This window comes from Calonectris borealis, chromosome 6 (assembly GCF_964195595.1).
Source record: "Calonectris borealis chromosome 6, bCalBor7.hap1.2, whole genome shotgun sequence".
NCBI classification, from domain to species: domain Eukaryota; kingdom Metazoa; phylum Chordata; class Aves; order Procellariiformes; family Procellariidae; genus Calonectris; species Calonectris borealis.
In genome coordinates, this window is record NC_134317.1 from 31676186 (window position 1) to 31693052 (window position 16867).

Genomic DNA, 16867 nt, shown 5'->3' on the forward strand with positions numbered 1-16867 from the left:
AGATCATGGGTCTTTGGTGTTTGTAGCGCTAAACAAAGGGGTTTTTTAAAGAGAGTGAGGCGACTTTCTTTAAAGTGGACATTCATGCAGAGATGCTTTAAGGTTTCTGGATAGTGGAGAGGCTTTGGATATAGGAACCATTGCTTTAAAATTTTCTCACGTGCTTTTGTAGCATGCTGTCACACAAGCAGCTTGTTTCTGCTGTAGTGCACCTGGTTGGATTGACGTTACCAGATAACTTTATCCACACACAGCACAAGGCAGAGTTTATGTCGGAAAAGATACAGTTGCTGAGTTTGTAATGAGAAGCTGTTCCATGAGCTGCAGAGGAAATGGTCTGGTTTCCATTGGGTTTGTGTGAGTGGATGCCAATTTGGGTTTCTCTCCTTCACCTAGATGCCAGCGATTCTGAAACATTCACCCCTTTTAAAAGTTACTCAATTTGGTGACAGATTCAAAACTCAGTGACAGTGTGAGTGGAAATGTCCAAGCTCCTTTCTTTAGGAAATGAGGCTGGAGAGGATACCTGCTACCGGTTTGAGAAGGAGGCTTCCTGAGCAGTGGGTGACGCCTGAGAAGTCCAAAAGAATGTTAATTATTGTTGTTGCTTTTACTTTGTGCTGCTTTGCTTATGTTTCTGTGAAGCTTTTATGCAAGTGCAGATTTGCAAACTAAAGCGGGTGCTGTTGTATACAGTCATCTGCAGTAACCCTTACTCTAACAGTCCTCTTGTAAGTGCAAACTGAAATGACAGCAAATTAATTTTTCTCTTTTAACAGTGGAAAGAGTGGAAAGAGAAAACCTTTCAGACTATTGTGTTCTTGGTCAACGTCCCATGCACTTACCAAATATCAACCAGCTGGCAACCTTGGGAAAAACTAACGAACAGTCTCCTCATGGCCAAATTCACCACAGTACTCCAATCCGAAACCAAGTGCCAACGATGCAGACAATGATAAACCCTGGGCTCCTGTCTCCTCAGCTCAGTCCACAACTGGTGAGGCAGCAGATAGCAATGGCCCATCTGATAAACCAACAGATTGCTGTCAGCCGGCTATTGGCCCACCAGCACCCACAAGCTATCAACCAGCAGTTCTTGAATCATCCACCCATCCCTAGAGCTGTCAAACCAGAGCCATCAAATTCATCGGTGGAAGTCTCTCCAGATATTTACCAGCAAGTCAGAGATGAGCTGAAGAGAGCCAGTGTGTCTCAAGCTGTCTTTGCAAGAGTAGCATTCAACCGCACACAGGTATCAATTTCTATTCTATAACCAAGAAGTGCTGAGGGGGCAAAGTTGTGGCTCTTGTGGGGCTGTATGGTTGTTGCAGATCACGGCAGGAGGCGTGCCATTGAAACAGGTCAAACCACCCTCTGTTTCTTCCCCTAGTCTCTTTGTCAGGATTGAACAAGACTGTTTCTTCCTGGAACAGCTGTTCGTTTGCATTTGGTCACCTCTCTGCCGTTACCTGAGCTTTGTTCCCTAGCAGTAATTCTGCTCGGGTGAGTTCTTCCCTGAGTTCCTCTCTGTGGTTATAAACTTGCACATCTGCCCCTGCCTGATGGCCAGGAAGAGGTAACAAGAGACTGTGAGAGTCAGAGGTGTCTTTGGGCTTCTGTCGTTTCCTCAATTCCTTCCTGTGGTACAACTGATGCCACAACTAGTGCCAGAGGCTGCTGCCACAAGAAATGTTTAAGTTGCATAGGCCTAAAGACTGACTGCTGGGAAAGATGTCTGCCATTTGCAGCAGATCGTGTTTGCTTTCATACACCTGACATAGGTTTTCTCACTTGCTTAGTGAAATGCAGATGTTGAAACGATTGTATGATAGTGTCAGCTTAAGCCCAGCACCTGGAGTACCCAGGGTCAGCGCATGTTCAGAAAGACAAGCCATTTACATTTATCCTACTGCCAGATACCATTCAAGGCATTCAAAGTATGATCTCTCAATTGTGATACGCTGTAACAAGGCTAAAGAAATGGAAAGTGGCTTCATATTTAATATTGGTATAAATTTCTTTTGTGCAATCAGAGTTGGTCTTTGAGGTAAACTTTACCAGCAAGAGAAAACAAGGGCCACGTGTCTGTGTCTCCTGGAGGTCTGTGCCGTGCCCCATACAGTGCCTTTGTCTGTTCTTCTGGATTAATGATTTTCTTTGGCACTGCCATTTTGGAAATGCCATGTTATAAGGGAACTAATTAAAGTATGGAGCACATTTTTATGACTTCCCTTCTTCCATTAAATTCCTAAGATGGCTGCACTCAGAAAAAACATTCACTTCCAATCAACATGACTTTGAGTTCTGGGGTTAGCCTTGAGGATATCAAATGAAAACTACATAGGAATGTATGAGTATTTCCTCTTTAAAATGCTGCTTTTAATTTGGAAAAGCTTTTCATCCCTCTGGGATCATAACCCGTTGTATATAAAGCCTGGTATAATCAAGGTAGATGGTATTGACAGAATGACATATTCTGAACTTGAGCGAGAGGTCAGCAGTAACGTTGCTGGTGAGGGTTTTGCCACTGTCGCTGAACACGAAGCTCTGCTTTAGCCAGATTGGGAGAGCTGGGTTGGTAATGCCCAAGTTTGCCATTAAACGAAAACCTCATCCCCCAATGAGAAAGCCATCATACAACTCGTGTGTTAAATTGACAGTTCTGCTATGGCATTTAAAAGGAGGCAAGGTTTTGATTCTGTGTGTCTAGGAAACGCCAGGCCTTGCATATCACTGACCAGACGTTGCAGATTGACTTTCTAGGGTAGCAGGGAAAAGGCAAGCATGTGCGAGAGACCGCTCTGGCCTTTTCCTAGCAGTGGCACAGCATTGCATCTGCCTGTGGTGTTTATTAGCAGCGACAGTAGAGATTGCGCCACGCTCTTGACAGATAATCTGAAATCTGGACTAAATCAGCTGCAGTATGGTTTGGGGGCTTGGGGTGGGGGTGGGCGTGGGTTTTTTATTTTTTTCTTTTTACACCTCCTGCAGTGTTCTGGCATAGATCTAGTGGTTTTGGGACACTAAACAGGTCTTTGGATGAAATGTGGTTTCCTCCCAACTTCAGTGGCTCCTGGCAGTGTGACTGTGGGCCAGTCACACCTGACAGCATTTTCAAATGCCCTTAGGACACCAGGTGTGTAACCATTCAGGCTGGGCTCACTCATTGGGAGCACAGAGCTGAGCGGACATGCCAAGGTAATGTCCTTTGAGAAGGTGCCAAGCATCTTTCCTGGGCAGGACTGCACCTGGAAATGGGATGTGATGCTCTGCCCTCCGACCAGTTTACATTTGAGCTCAGCAAATAAAACGGGGTCTGTAATTCAGGGTACTAGTATCACTGGTTTTTTCAGTCCTCCTGTCCTCCTGCTGACGTTTATCTTAGGATGCACTAAGTTCTCTAGCTTTCTTTAAAAAAAAAAAAATCTTCCCGATTTCACTTCATTACAAGATATCAGACACATGATTTTCTATAAAAGGAAATAAATTACCTACTGCTTAGCCCTCCATCATAAGTAATATGATGTACTATGCAGTCCATGACACTGATTCCAGAACAGGCAAATCTTAAACATCCATAAAAGATTTGCTCATCTCACAGCTGTGTTTTATTAGTCTAGAGGACCTACATAGAGAAGACCAGTGGATCTTACATGTAGTGCATCATGTCCCTAGGAGCCATCACCGTAGCAAAAGAGTGTAGGTACATATTTACGCTTCCCTGTCCACAGCTTTTAATTCTGACTCAAATCGATCTCCCCTCGCATCAGAGACTGACTGAGGTATTAAGAAGGCAGTCAGCCTTGCGCTGCACAGTAGAAGATGTGGGATGTTCCCACACACCCATAGTGGAGAAGCACACTCTGTAAAAGGCACTTGAAGTGGAAGTTCAAGTCTGCTCTCACCACCTTGTATTCCCCCTGCTGCCTCCAAGGATTCTCTCCTTAGGAGGTGCAGAGACACGTGCGTTTCTCCCTGGAAGAGAGAAACATGGGTTTGTTGCATTTCACAGGAAGTGCCAGCCTTAGAAACTGGAGGTCTGTTGTTTCTCATGATGGTACCAAATAATAGATGCTGTATGCCAGCCAGCTAATAATTGTATTAATCACTGCATTATGGGCCACTGCTTAATCTTTCTTCATGGTAGCTCTGTGGTGCACATTAGCCTATAATTAAGTATAGCTTCATGAAATATGTACTGTGAGGCTTGTTTAATAGATAAACTATTCTCTAATTTATTTTAAAGTCCAATGACCTACATACTCAATGCTGAAAAACCCCCTCTTACTAACATTATTTCTCCCCTGGGACCTTCCATCTGAGCAAATCTGTTAAATGAAGTAGAGGAAGCTTTGATCCAAACTAGGCTAAATCCATCAAAACAAATGGCTGACACATGTATGTATGCATGTGTGTGTGGGAAGGGGGACGTGAGGAGGGTCAGAAGAAGGAGAGGTGCAATCGCATGGTTTGTGAAACGTCCAAATCTTCCTTTTAAAGTTGGAAATACATAGCTTAAGAAAACAGTACTTGCTTATACCTGTGGCCATGTTGTCTGCAAACATGAAAACATAGCGCTTCAGGCTCTGTGACAAATCCTGTGCATTTCCTGGGGCACAGCCTTCCCACTGAGGTCCCACTCTGAGATGGGGACTGAATATCAGGCAGCTTCATACCTGCTGTGCAGGCGGGAGAGCTGCACGGGTGTTTGGCTAGGAGCTGGCCCAGGCTGTTAGCCATGAAGAGGGTTTCTTTCAAACAGAAAGTTCCAAAGTGAACATTCTCAGATTTATTTGAAACTGGGTATGAAGAACCCTCAAAGTGTGTATGACTGATTTTTAGTAAATGCCTTGGGCTAACCTCTGCCCCTTTTTCCATTTTATCTTTAGAGAGTCAATGTCACAATTTTAATTCACCCTACTGTGGAATCTAAATGCCTGATTATTCAGCAAACAGGACAGGTGGAAGAGAATTCTCAGACCCACAGAGACTATATAGTTATTGAAGGTGGTTTTAATGACACCGTTTCCAATGAGTAGGAAATTCCTACACAACCTTCAAAACATTTAAAATGGTAGTGCACACTACCATGTTTGTCTAAGCTGGTGTTGCCTACAACCTGCTCAGCGATTATAAGAATGGTGTACGTTGGAAAGACACCCTCTTAGGCTCTATGTAGCCTTCCTTTCTCTTGTGGAAGCTGGCAGCACGGCAGTTTTTAACTCCAGGTATGGTCCTCTTTTGTGGACTGCAGTGAGTCACTATTCAAACTTGTCAAGAAGGTGGTGTAGCCCAAGGAGTGGAGCCGGGACTGTTCTGCCCTGTTCCAGGAGCCCCGTGGAGACGAGTACGATGCAGGCAGAGAGGACAACACACAAGGGATGTTTATATTCCTGGCCCTACGCTTAGCTGGCCACCATTTCCCTCCCTCCAAGGCAACCAGGGGGGCCACTGGCTCATACAGGGAAGAGTGGATCAAGAGAGTGGAGAAAGCTTACCATGACTAAGGCGTTAGCAGTATTGCTGGGGCAGAAGGTTCAGTTTCTTGCTTGTGTAATTGCATCGTTTGTGCCCAAGTTCTTCACGGCCAAGATCCTTGGCCTTGGCTGCCTTTTGCAGCTCTGCTGGCCTGTGACCCATAAGTTGGAAATTTGCAGGCTCCTTGATCTGAATGTGTTGTTTACTGAAATAGTTTGTTCTCTTTGTTTGGACTGCTGCTATGAATTAATAGCTCGCTAATGGAAAACTACGCATCCTTGCGTGCAAGAGTGTGAGCGGGTTTGAATGGAAGGCAGAGAGCTGCATGAGGCCCATCAAACACTTGAGAGGTACATGGTCATACCTGATATCTTTATTTTAAAATGGAGGGCATTTTCATAAAGCATGTTGACATGCAGTCAAGCTGTAAGCTGAAGTTGCTGTTAAAACAGTCATTAGCGAAAGCTTTGCTTTCTGTAAGACTTCGGCACTTTTTGATTGTATAAAACCATTCAATCTTGAGAAAAAAATAAGGAAAAGTCTGATTAATACTGCAAATCCACAGGAGAAGCGCAACTGTCAGAGGCAGAGCAGATGCACCTCACACTTGGAATTGCCCTGTGCACATTTTTAAAAGCAGTCAAAGCTTTGGAAAGGCCAGAGCGAAGGAAGTGCCTGCAAGATATAGGCTGCAGAGGACGAGAAGGTTTTAATGCGCAGGGGGAGCAGCTGTCCCTCATTGGTCTCAAACAGTGCAGTAAAATCAAAGGGACTGTCAGTGCAGGCTGGAGTTCTCCAAAAATGCCCACCTGGCTGAAGCATGGATCATCTTTAAATCAAGATAACTTCTAGGTGACTAGCAGCCTCTAAAAGCGTGAGCACCCCTCAGGTTGGCCAGCTGAGCTACTGTGAAATGGGAGGCAGGACAAGGGGACTGCTGGCCAAGGCTGTTACCAAGGCTATGGACCTCTTCCTGGAGGAGAATACACACATGGATTTTGGCCATCCTCAGGGCAGAGTCCTTGTGCCATCTCCCTCTTGCACTATAGCGTCTCCTAATACAGCATTTGGGTCACGACCAAAAGGTTGTAATAAGCAAAGCTTGCTTATTGCAGGTTGTAATATATTGAGAAATGGGCAGGTGGTGATGGTTATAGAAGAAAGAGGACTATTTTAAAGGAAATGCATGAAAATGCTGGCTCGGATTTACCTTGTCCTTCTCTGGAAAGTTTTTTCCTGGAGGTGCTGAAGTGATCTGTGCTCTTCAAAATCCTAGCTGGAAAATAGGTCACTGGAAAACAAACATACTCTCCTTCCTCTCCCCGCTCGCTCGGCATCCCTCTTCGCTGCAGGCTCGTGGAGTTGCAGTCAGGATGGTTGGTCAGGCTGTTTGTAAGAGCCCAGACAGTCTAAATCACTGGATCAGTAACTGCTGCTCTCCTCCTTGGGAGTGCCCAGTGGACTGCAAAGCCCATAGACTGAATGAGTGTTTCTGTTTATATCTTTCCTTCTTTTTTAAGCAAGTTTTTTTGCCAATGTTTTGACATAATAGCCAAAACTAGTAAAATGTTTGGGCGAGTGGCCAGTGCTTGTTTTACTGAACAGCCTCAGAAACTGGAAATACCCATGAACCTGAGGCTTTTTGAATGAAACAGTTGTGGTACTAGATACAGATACATGCTTGTAACTCTCTTCCCAAAGAGCACGGCTCCCTCCCTCCCGCCCGGAGTAGCTCCAGGTGAGGAGCGTTTGGCTTTCCAGCCTGCAGATAGGAAGGCAGCGCTTACCCAGCTCGGCTCCTGCCCAGCTTAGCTGGTGCCTAACCGTGCCTCTTCGGGTTAAAGGAAGTAACAGCACAGGGAGGAGGAAACTCTACCAGCCTCGGATGTAGTGAAATTTATGACAAAATAAAGTAAACTGATCCACCTTGTTCAGGAGATTCAGTCGCACCTTGGCTGCAGGAGTGGGTTGAGGTGTAGGGAAAGGCAGGATCAATGCTGGATGATGCCCCAGCTTCTGGTGCGACTGTGGGCAAGTCCAGGCTCCTGCAATGAGGAAGGGGGAAATAACGCTTCTGCGGCGTGCAAAGGTGTTGCCAGTGAGTTATAGAGGGGTTGGGGGCTCTGAGAGCAGGAGCGTGGTTGGTAAGGAAGCTCCAAAGAAAGGCTTTGGAGGCAGGCAAGGAGGGAGGTGGGTGGTGACTCCTCATTCATGTCTAATTCTGCTTTCTTTGGCAAAATTCCCCCAAACTGAAGTGGGATCAGAAAAGGGTCCTCTAAGAGACTTTAAGATTAGAAATATAGTTTGTTGAAATAACTAACTCTTCCACCTCTACTTGCTAGTGAGCCAAATCCTGGACAGAATTCCTTTTGCTAATCATTTTCCCTTTAACTTAAGTGAGAGGAAGACAAGCAGCTTTAATTCTCTGCCTGGTATCTAGTGAGACAGTCATGCTGCATTCATCGCTATGGTGTCTGCCCCATTGTGCACAGACTTTCAATTAGCAAGGGTTCTGGTTTTGGTTTGGGGGGGGGATTTTTTTGTTGTTTTTTTTCCCCATAGAAAACTCTCTCTTATTGCATGAAACCCTTTCATGCTGCCTGCTTGTTTTATTCTTGTGTGTAATGTGGCACAAGCAGCGTTCTGTTGTACTCACAGGAAAGAAGGCAGTCTGTAAGGGAAGTGCTTAATTTAATAAATTGCAGATTTTTGGTACATGGGATATTTGTTCCAACAGTGGGTTTTGCACTGCCCAAAATTTCAGTTTCAATTAACTTAATTGTATTCAATAGGCTGAATGAAAAGATCTTAAGTAGCGTGTGAGTCAGGCTTTCAGAATGTGTGCTTGTAGGAGGCGGCTGCTGCCTGCTCAGCTGATGCACAGGAGTCCTGAGCCTTGGAAGCAAATGCACGGATATAGAGAGTGCGCACGAGCTGTGCGTCTTTCTCATTTTCTGGCATATTTCAGTGTAAAGGTTTGACATGCATGTCATATAAATGGTGGCACTTTGTGGCTGCAGGTGGTCAGTCTTTCTCTGCCTCCTTTTCCCCATGCACCCACAATCTGCTCCACATGCGCATCCTGTCTTCCCTCATAAAAAGAGATACCATAATAAAAAAGAGGCTTTATTAAACTAATGCAATAAAGGCATTTTCTTTGAGGATTTAAACACTTCATTTTTAATAATAAAAATCAAATTGTCATTGTTGCACCCTGTATAAGTTTTATTCAAATCAGCCTCTAAATGCTTCGTGCCTAAGCAGGCTCTCTCCTGAGATGTATGTATTTTAGCATTAGTTAAATGAGTTTAAGAACGAGGCTCACACTCTGGCTGTAGGCAGTGAGTCTAGAGATCAGGAGATTTCTTTTAAATGAGGGACTGATGTGCTGCATTCAGCTACACTGAAGGGTACTGGGAGACAGCTGGTCTCGCATTTGTACCGATGGAAAACCCGTCAAAGTCCTTTGAGTTCTGAAGTTCATGTGAACTGACATGAACGTGGCACTGCACGTTTTGCCCATTGAGACAGAAGAGTTGGTCAGGGAACAGGGTGCAAACACAGTTTTGCCCGATGGAAACTGTGACAGGATGGATATGAAGGTGCTTGGTTTGGCTAACCACTCAAAAATTTCCATTGATGATCTAAAGCAATTTTGCTCAGCAAAATTGGACTGGACACGTTGCCGGGATAAGCATTTCTAAGAGACTTCCAGCACTTCTGCTTTGTATCCTAGCTGGAATTAGGAAGAGGTGCAAGGGAATGGAAACAAAGCAGTGAGCGTTTGAAAATGAGCTTGTGTCCTAAGAAGCCTGCAAGTATTTCATATAGAGGTTCTTGTCGCATGCTGTATACTTAGAGGCAACGAAAAGTATTTTTAGAATTGTTGAATACATCTTATTCAGCCCAAAAGGCAATATTGGAGGTGGGACCTGGAGTAAATGCAGAGAGGCAAAGAGATGTCTCGGTAAAAGCCTGCCTTGACGTGAGAAAAACACAGCAGGTGGAGTTCCTTTATTTCCTTGAAGTGTTAGGAGAAGTTAGTGCTTCTGCTGCACCCCGGGCTGACCTGCCTCCTCTAGCTTTCAATTGCAAGTAGCAGTCAATTTTAAGCAGTCATTTTAGCCTGGCAAAATCAAGTTTGTTGTTGTATGCTGAAGGTATGATTTCAGTGTAGTTCAGCAGGAATGAGTAGCTAACCAGGGGTTCCCTGAGAGCTGCCTTCCATGCTGGAAATAGGCCTCGTGTGCTGAACTGGGATGCTGAGAGGGGACAGGTTCACATCACTGATCTTTAAGATTCAGCTGTTGAATTTGAATAAATCCCTACATTTTGTGATCCTGGTGAGAGTCGCATCTATACCTGATGGGAAGCAGAATAGCTTTGCTGTTGAGACTGTCAGTTACAAGTACTGGGCTTAAAGTACTTGGAGCTTTAAGTACTACAGGAGCAATATTTTTCTAGTATTTCAGCATTTTCTCTGTTGCTTTTGGCAATAGCTGAAGTATGGAAAGGCACAAATAAACCGAAAGTATGAAAAAAGTGTTTATGCTTTTTTAGTCCTTCACATATATATATAATCTCCTTACACAGAACATAAAAACTGAGGTTTAGCACATTAGTTGAGTTTATTTAAGTTTTTGCCTTGGCCAGCGTTTCGATTGTCCAAAGCCTGTTTTGAACCTTTTTAACCTTAGTGCCTCGCAAACGCATTGCTTAGGTCTGTACGAGGGGGAGCAGAGCTCCCATCCGAGTCATCGGACCTGACGCGTGTGAGGTCCTGGCCAGTGCTCGCGAGTCTCCTGCTGCCTGACGGCCCTCATCCTCCTCTGTCCCCAGGACATCGGTGTCTGGGCTGCACTCCAGCATGACCTCCTCACCCCCATCCAGATTGCTTTTGAAAAGCTCTAGTTGCAAAACTGTCCTGCGTTCGGTCACTGGTAGTGCAGTCTGCTGTCCCACTGAGATCTCATTTACACCCTTCCCAGGCCTGAGCCACAGCCCTTTGGGAAGAAGGCAGAAAGGCTTCGCTCGCCTTCTGTGGGCTTTGGTCAAGCCTTTGCATTGGCCTCGATGGCTGGTCAGTTGGACCTTTGGATGTAGGAGTCAGTCTGAATAACGTTCGCTCTACATTGTACTGCATCGTCTTTCAGAGGTTGCTTAAAAAAGATTTCTTGTCCATGAGGTTTGGGTTGTTCGTCCTGGAAATTCTGTAGTTAATAAAAATAAGAGAAATGAGTTCACAAACAGGGTTTCATAGAATGAGCGCAAAGCAAACCCCCAAGACAGTGACTTTGCTGGCTTGGTTTTGAAGGACTAGATTTTGGCTAGTTTGAAAAAACACTGTCAAAATTACTCCTACCTTAAATAGCTCCGCTGACTTTTTTATTTTGGTTGGACATTTGCTTCTCTTTCCACCTCTGGTTATTATTTTTTTTCAGTCAATTATGGATCCAGTGTGTAATTTAAAAAATGGTGCAAGCTCCAAGCGTAAACCAAACCGTGCCTGGGCAGAGTCCTTGTCTCGGGGTGAGTGCACACCTCGTTCGTGAGCATGGCCTGTGTGAACATTAAACTTTTCATCAGTTGCCTCTTCAGCAACTGCCTTAAAAATGATGCACAGGAGTGGAAAAGCAAAGATATTATCAAGCTACATATCCTAAAATGTATCCTGAGAGCTGTGTTCGGTATAGAAGATCTGTTTGGCTATTTAAAATGAGTTTGAGACTTCCTAGTCCCTGAGGATCTTCTTTTAGGAATACAGAGTTGGTTACTCTGCAAACTGCCAATTTTTTAAAATTTTTTTTTAATATGTGAGATGTAAGTAAGTTGGAATGAGCTAATTTAGCCAATGGAATTTTATAACAAATGTACAAATGCTGTGGGTTTCCCTCCCTCACCCCCTCCAGCAGAAACATAATTTGCAGAAATGAAAACAGTCCCTGGCTGGTTTTAGGGTTTTCTCAAAAATAGAAACAGTAGGGTTTGTCTGGCTGGGCCAGTTTCCTCACCACACACCTGGTGTATATCACTTTAAAAAATACATTATGCCTCATTAAATTACAATTAAATGAAATCATGATCATTTGTTTTTCTGGAAGGAAGATGTTTTGCATATTGAAAGCCTAATTTGTTGCAGGTGACAAAAAGGCTGAACAGATTATTTAATATCACTTTATTTTTTATAATGTTGCTCACTGGTTAGTTTGTGTATACTTCAGTAGCTCAGAATTATATTATTGTAAACGTTATTGCTCTCAAGATACTTTATTTTATTGTCCTGCCCTATCACTCAGCTATCTAGCCACTGTTGTTTACCAGCGTTGTTTATCTTCAGTTGCAGGAGGACATGAGATTTTTCCCTCTGAGTCAGTTTTCTTATTTTCTGTCCTGCTGTTTACATGGTTCCTAAGCTGCCAAAGCACTTGGAGGAGCTGCAGAAAAACCCTCTTTGCAACCAGGTTTTCTACCTGCGGGCCTGGCACGGGGCATGGGGGAGCGGGGCTCGGCCCCTGCGAGGGGCTGCCTCTGTCAGGGCGCCGGGGGAAGGAGCTAGTCCCTCTCCCTGGAGCAGGTGCCTGTGTTAGGGGGTGAGGCTCCCGGCGGCTGCACAGCCTGGTGATTGAGCAGCGATGCCAAATACTGCGACGTCCCTGTAGCAGAGGTGAGACCCTCGGAGAAGCAAGAGGCGCAGGCTGGCGTTCAAAACCACTGAATCTACCCATGATAAGCTGTTTGTGGCGATGAATCGGAGCCTCCAGGCACAAGAGTTGGTATCTCAGGCAGTCGGATTCCTCTTAGTGCCATGACCAAGCCACTTGTACCCGTGAGCCTCTGATTTACATAGGGAGTCAATGACTGCACTGAAAAGTAATTGCTGGCATGCTTTCACATATGTTTCTGCTCTCCATTTTTGAAATTGGACCATAAATTTAGCCAGGCTAAGATGGGAGGGAGAAAAAGCTGTCTTAAAGTCAGCTCCACTAGCTTTCAGGTGCGTTTCTTTCAACCTAAACTCGTGAATTTTTGAAGTTGATCTTTTCTTTAAAAAAAAGAAATTATGTATCCGTTAAAAGAGCCAAGAAATTAAGAATTTAGAGAATTTGTGGAACTGATATTTCATTTATTTATCACGTGTGGAGAATTTTCCGCTGACTTTAGGGGAAAATTGTAATAGGGACTTGCTGTATCGATCTTGGAATCATTCAAGTCATGGCTTCAGGCTTCTGTAATGTCCTTTTTTGGTTAATTTCCCTCGGCCTGTGAGCCTGGCAAGCTTTGGAAAGCTTTTCAGAATGTCCCTAGCTTCTCTGAGGGATGGTACACCCTGAGGAAGAAGCCAAGTGAGCGTGCAGTTGTGTTGAGGTCACAGAGAATACCAGAGGCCAGCCCAGGGCCAGCCCAGCACTGCTCCTTCTTCAGACTTTTTCCCAGCCGGCTTCTCTCTCCGTTCCCATTTCTGACTGGAGGGTCCCACCATGGCTCCATTCCCAGCTCCAGTCCTTCCGGTAACTACTCTGTTAATTGCAGGAAAATGTAATTGGGAATCTCTTAGCTTGATTATGTAGATGAGGAGCTGAAAAGATGGAGCTGTGTGCAGCCTACCTTCAGGTTTTGTGCGGAGCTTGTTTCGAGCACTTCTGGCATAAACACTGCTGAAGTAGAGCTTTCATGTATGTGTTTTAATGTAGGTGTTTAACAGCAAATAGCAGATAAATGCAGATACAGATGCGTCGTTTGCTGGTCTGTTGGTTTTGTCCGGAAGTCTGGTAAATAAGGTCAATATGTACTAAAAATGTTGGCATTTGGTTAATTGGCCAACTGTAGCGGTGGTGGTTTAGCAAGGCTTTTTTGGAGGAGACTGATATGGAAGAAAGTAAACTAAGACTAAATCTTAGAGGGTTTTGGCTACGTGGTTGTTTTCTAGTAACATTTTTCGTACAGGAAAGGAGTAAGCCTTGACTATACCCGTGAGGCAGCTTGCCTCAGTCGTGGCTGTAAAATAACTGCAAAATGCTCACGTCAACAGCGACAGCTAAATCGTGTCTGGGGCACTGCGGTGTCCCTTTGCACGCGGTTGCTGAACATTGCTCCTCTCACAGCAGGGTCGAGGCGAGCCCTCCAAGCTCCGACTGGGATTTCATACGGCTTCTGTGGCCGGCATTCCTGGGAGCAGTGGTGCAGAGGGCCTCTGGCTCGCAGCAGGCGGGAAGCGGGAAGGGTATCGGGCCGCTCGGGGAAACACTGGCAGAATAGCCTTGTAAAATAACGAGCCTCCGACCGCCATTTCTTATGATACGTTATAAGTAGTCTCAATGGGCAGAAATGATCCCTCTCTGCATCTTTGCACACCAGTACATTTAAACAGCTACGGTTCAGGAAATTGCTGTTACTGCTTTTTGGAGTGAAATACCCATTTGTGAAGGGTCGGATGCGGGGGGGTGCCTGGGGGAAGCTGGTGGCACACGCTGTGTCCCGGTAGTTTCTGTAGGCCCTGATCCAGGCTTGTGTGTTGTGCCTTTAGCTTCTAGATAATCTGTGGAACTGTTGAGTGCATAGAGTTATGCATAAATTTAATGCCATCATTAGATTTAAGCCTCTTTTAATGACATTTTCATCTCTCCAGCTCTTTTTTTTTTTGAATATGGTTGCAATGTGAAGCCTGTGGTGTTTTAAAATGAGGCATGAAAGAATGGGTTAAATCCCTAAAGTTAGATTCTAAGGCTTTATTATTGCTCATTTTTCTCCTCTCAGAAATGACTGTCCAAACCAAAATGAACGGACTGTAACATCAAAAACCAGCCAAACGTTTTTCTTTATAAGCCTCCTGCACTGTTTAAATGTCGAAACTAAATTTACCAACCTTGGCAGATTTGTCAAAGATGAAGAGGATTGCCAAGTGTTCCCAGCTTCAAGTAAAAGGAGACAGAGAGAGAGAGAGAGAGAGAGAGAGAGAGAGAGAGAGATCTAACAGCTCCTAAAATATTTGCAGCAAGCACCTGGTGGTAACTGCAGTTTCTTCTACCCAATGCACCTACCTTCCTATCGAGCACCTCCATACTCTGAAGCTTATTACAGTGCCAGAATAGGACAGTCCCAAAATAAACCCCAGCTCCCAGAAGACAAACACTTTCCTACAAAATATCCCCTTTGGGAGAGCCCATGAGATTCTGCTGTAGGTTCTCAGTATTGCAACCCAGCTGGTTACACTAAACAAATTAAAAAAAAAAAAAAAACAACAACCCAACACATGACTGGGCTTTTTTTTTTTTTTTTTTTTTTTAATTTTTTGAACCAGGGCTTGTTGTCAGAGATCCTGCGTAAAGAAGAAGACCCTAGGACAGCTTCCCAGTCCCTCCTGGTAAACTTAAGGGCAATGCAGAATTTCCTCAACTTGCCTGACTCGGAGCGGGATCGTATCTATCAGGACGAGAGAGAGAGAAGTATGAACCCCAACGTGAGCATGGTGTCTTCAGCTGCCAGCAGCCCAAGCTCCTCCAGAACCCCCCAGGTAAGATGTGATCCTCATTACCTGTTTGTTGTGAGGATTAGTCCAGGGAAGGAGTTCCTCTCTGCCCTTCCCCTGTCTGTTGCTCCCCTCGCCCAGATGAATTGTAGAAATCCTTTTGTAAGGTTTTGGAGCGGCTGTTAAGAGATGTTTAGTGGATTTCAGCAAGACTTTGTGATGATGATTCTAGCTTTAATCAATGCCATAAATGCAAAAAAGTATGTAACATTAGTGCCTGAAAGAGTGTGTGTGGGCATTACATACAGGCTGTTCATATGTGTCCACTAAATGACTATTATAGAATATATTACAGAAAGACAGTGCACATAACTTTTTATCTGTGTCCATTACATTCTGCAGAACATGGAGGAAATTTCTGGGCTTGTGGAGAGGTTCATATATGTTGCAATAAAAAGTGTGTAGTGAATAGAGGTTGACAGTGAATTAGGCAGACGTTGCTAGAAATCAGTGCGCTCTGTATTCTGCATAGGAAATCACAGTCCTTGAGTTAGAGGTTTACAGGAGTAATTATTTGAAGTACAGAAAGTAGAGATGGGCAGGGTGCTGGGAAGGAAGATGATGCTTTACAGCTCTAAAGCAGCTGTCATCTCATTGACTTAACTGCACGTGTTTATTAACATGCTGTTGCCGCCCACTTCCCCGGGTAGGTTGTTCCTTTGCACTAAGAAAGAACATCCCCATACTACACTGTAATAGTCATCCCCCCTTTTATCAGACTGCTTGCAGTCCCAGACATATACTCTCAAAAAGCGAGGGTTCTTGCACAGAGGTGATGATTAACTCCTGTCATGACATTTGCCTAACTTGAGTTTGAAATTTCTAACTGTGCAGACATGACGGGTCAGTTCTAGCACTTCTCTTGATCCTTAGTAAATGGGCCTGTACAACCCTGCAGCTTCGGTGCTTTCACAGTCATGTAGTCTGCAAAGTCTCGAGCTGTGTTAGCTGTGCTTATAATAGTATTACTGAGACTTCTCATACTGAATTCTGTGGCCACAGCTGCTAAAAATAAGTAAGCTTTGGGGGGGTAGTTTTACATGCAAACTGGTCGTCTTTAAGGAAGGTATGTTATTTTGTAGAAACTGTTGAGCTTGTTCAGTTTAACCCTGGCGTTTGGGTGCACTTCACCACAATACATGACGTAAAGAACTGTTTTCACTGAAAGCAAGTGTATTCTGCCAACCCAAATTTGATGCTGAATTTTTATTACAGGGGAACTCATTGTATAACTCTTACCTTTTTTTAGTTACCTTTCAGCGAAAATAAAATTATAAAGGGAACTATTTTAATGTTTAAATAGTGTATCCACTTTCTGCATTTGTGTTTATTCATGAAAGAATAATTCAAGAATTAGCTTATTCCTACACTTATATTTATTGCAATAGATTTCACAACTAAAATTGAATAACAGAAGGAAATGGGGAGGTTAGATGCAATCCAGTGAGAATAAAAATTGGATCTGTTGCCCCATCTCATTCCTCTGTCGAAATATGACATTTTTCCCATGTTCCCACGTTCTAGCCACAGCTAGAACATTATTTAAAATAATGGAAATTTTGCCTGCTTTTTTAAGTCCTAAGCTTTGCTAGAAAACCATACTCTAAAAGTATAAAGCATCCTTGCCTTATTTCAGCTTGAAGAATCCAGTAGAATATTGTGAGCTTTTTAATCAGCAAAAGCAACACACAAAGGGCTTGTGTACCCAGTGCTCGCCTTGTGCCCGCTGGATAACATTTCCCCAGCCCTCAGAGGGCCAGCACCAGTCAGCACAGGTGCTGTTTTGACAACTTGGACACCTCTGCAAATGAGGCTGCTTCCCAGCTCCCGGGCAGGCAGCACGGCTACTGCGCTTCCCCATAT

The 16867-nt window shown here is 44.3% G+C and overlaps 1 protein-coding gene across 2 annotated transcripts in view; it reads left to right on the plus strand.

The window, feature by feature from the left end:
• SATB2 (SATB homeobox 2) overlaps positions 1-16867 on the plus strand; it is a 130887-nt gene that overhangs the window by 76115 nt on the left and 37905 nt on the right. Inside the window, exons 6-7 of one of the 2 annotated variants that reach the window (XM_075153591.1) lie at positions 780-1252; positions 14777-14989. In XM_075153591.1, the coding sequence (XP_075009692.1) occupies positions 780-1252; positions 14777-14989 (686 nt within the window). The remainder of the gene's footprint in view (positions 1-779; positions 1253-14776; positions 14990-16867) is intronic. The other variant, XM_075153592.1, reaches the window with a different exon arrangement.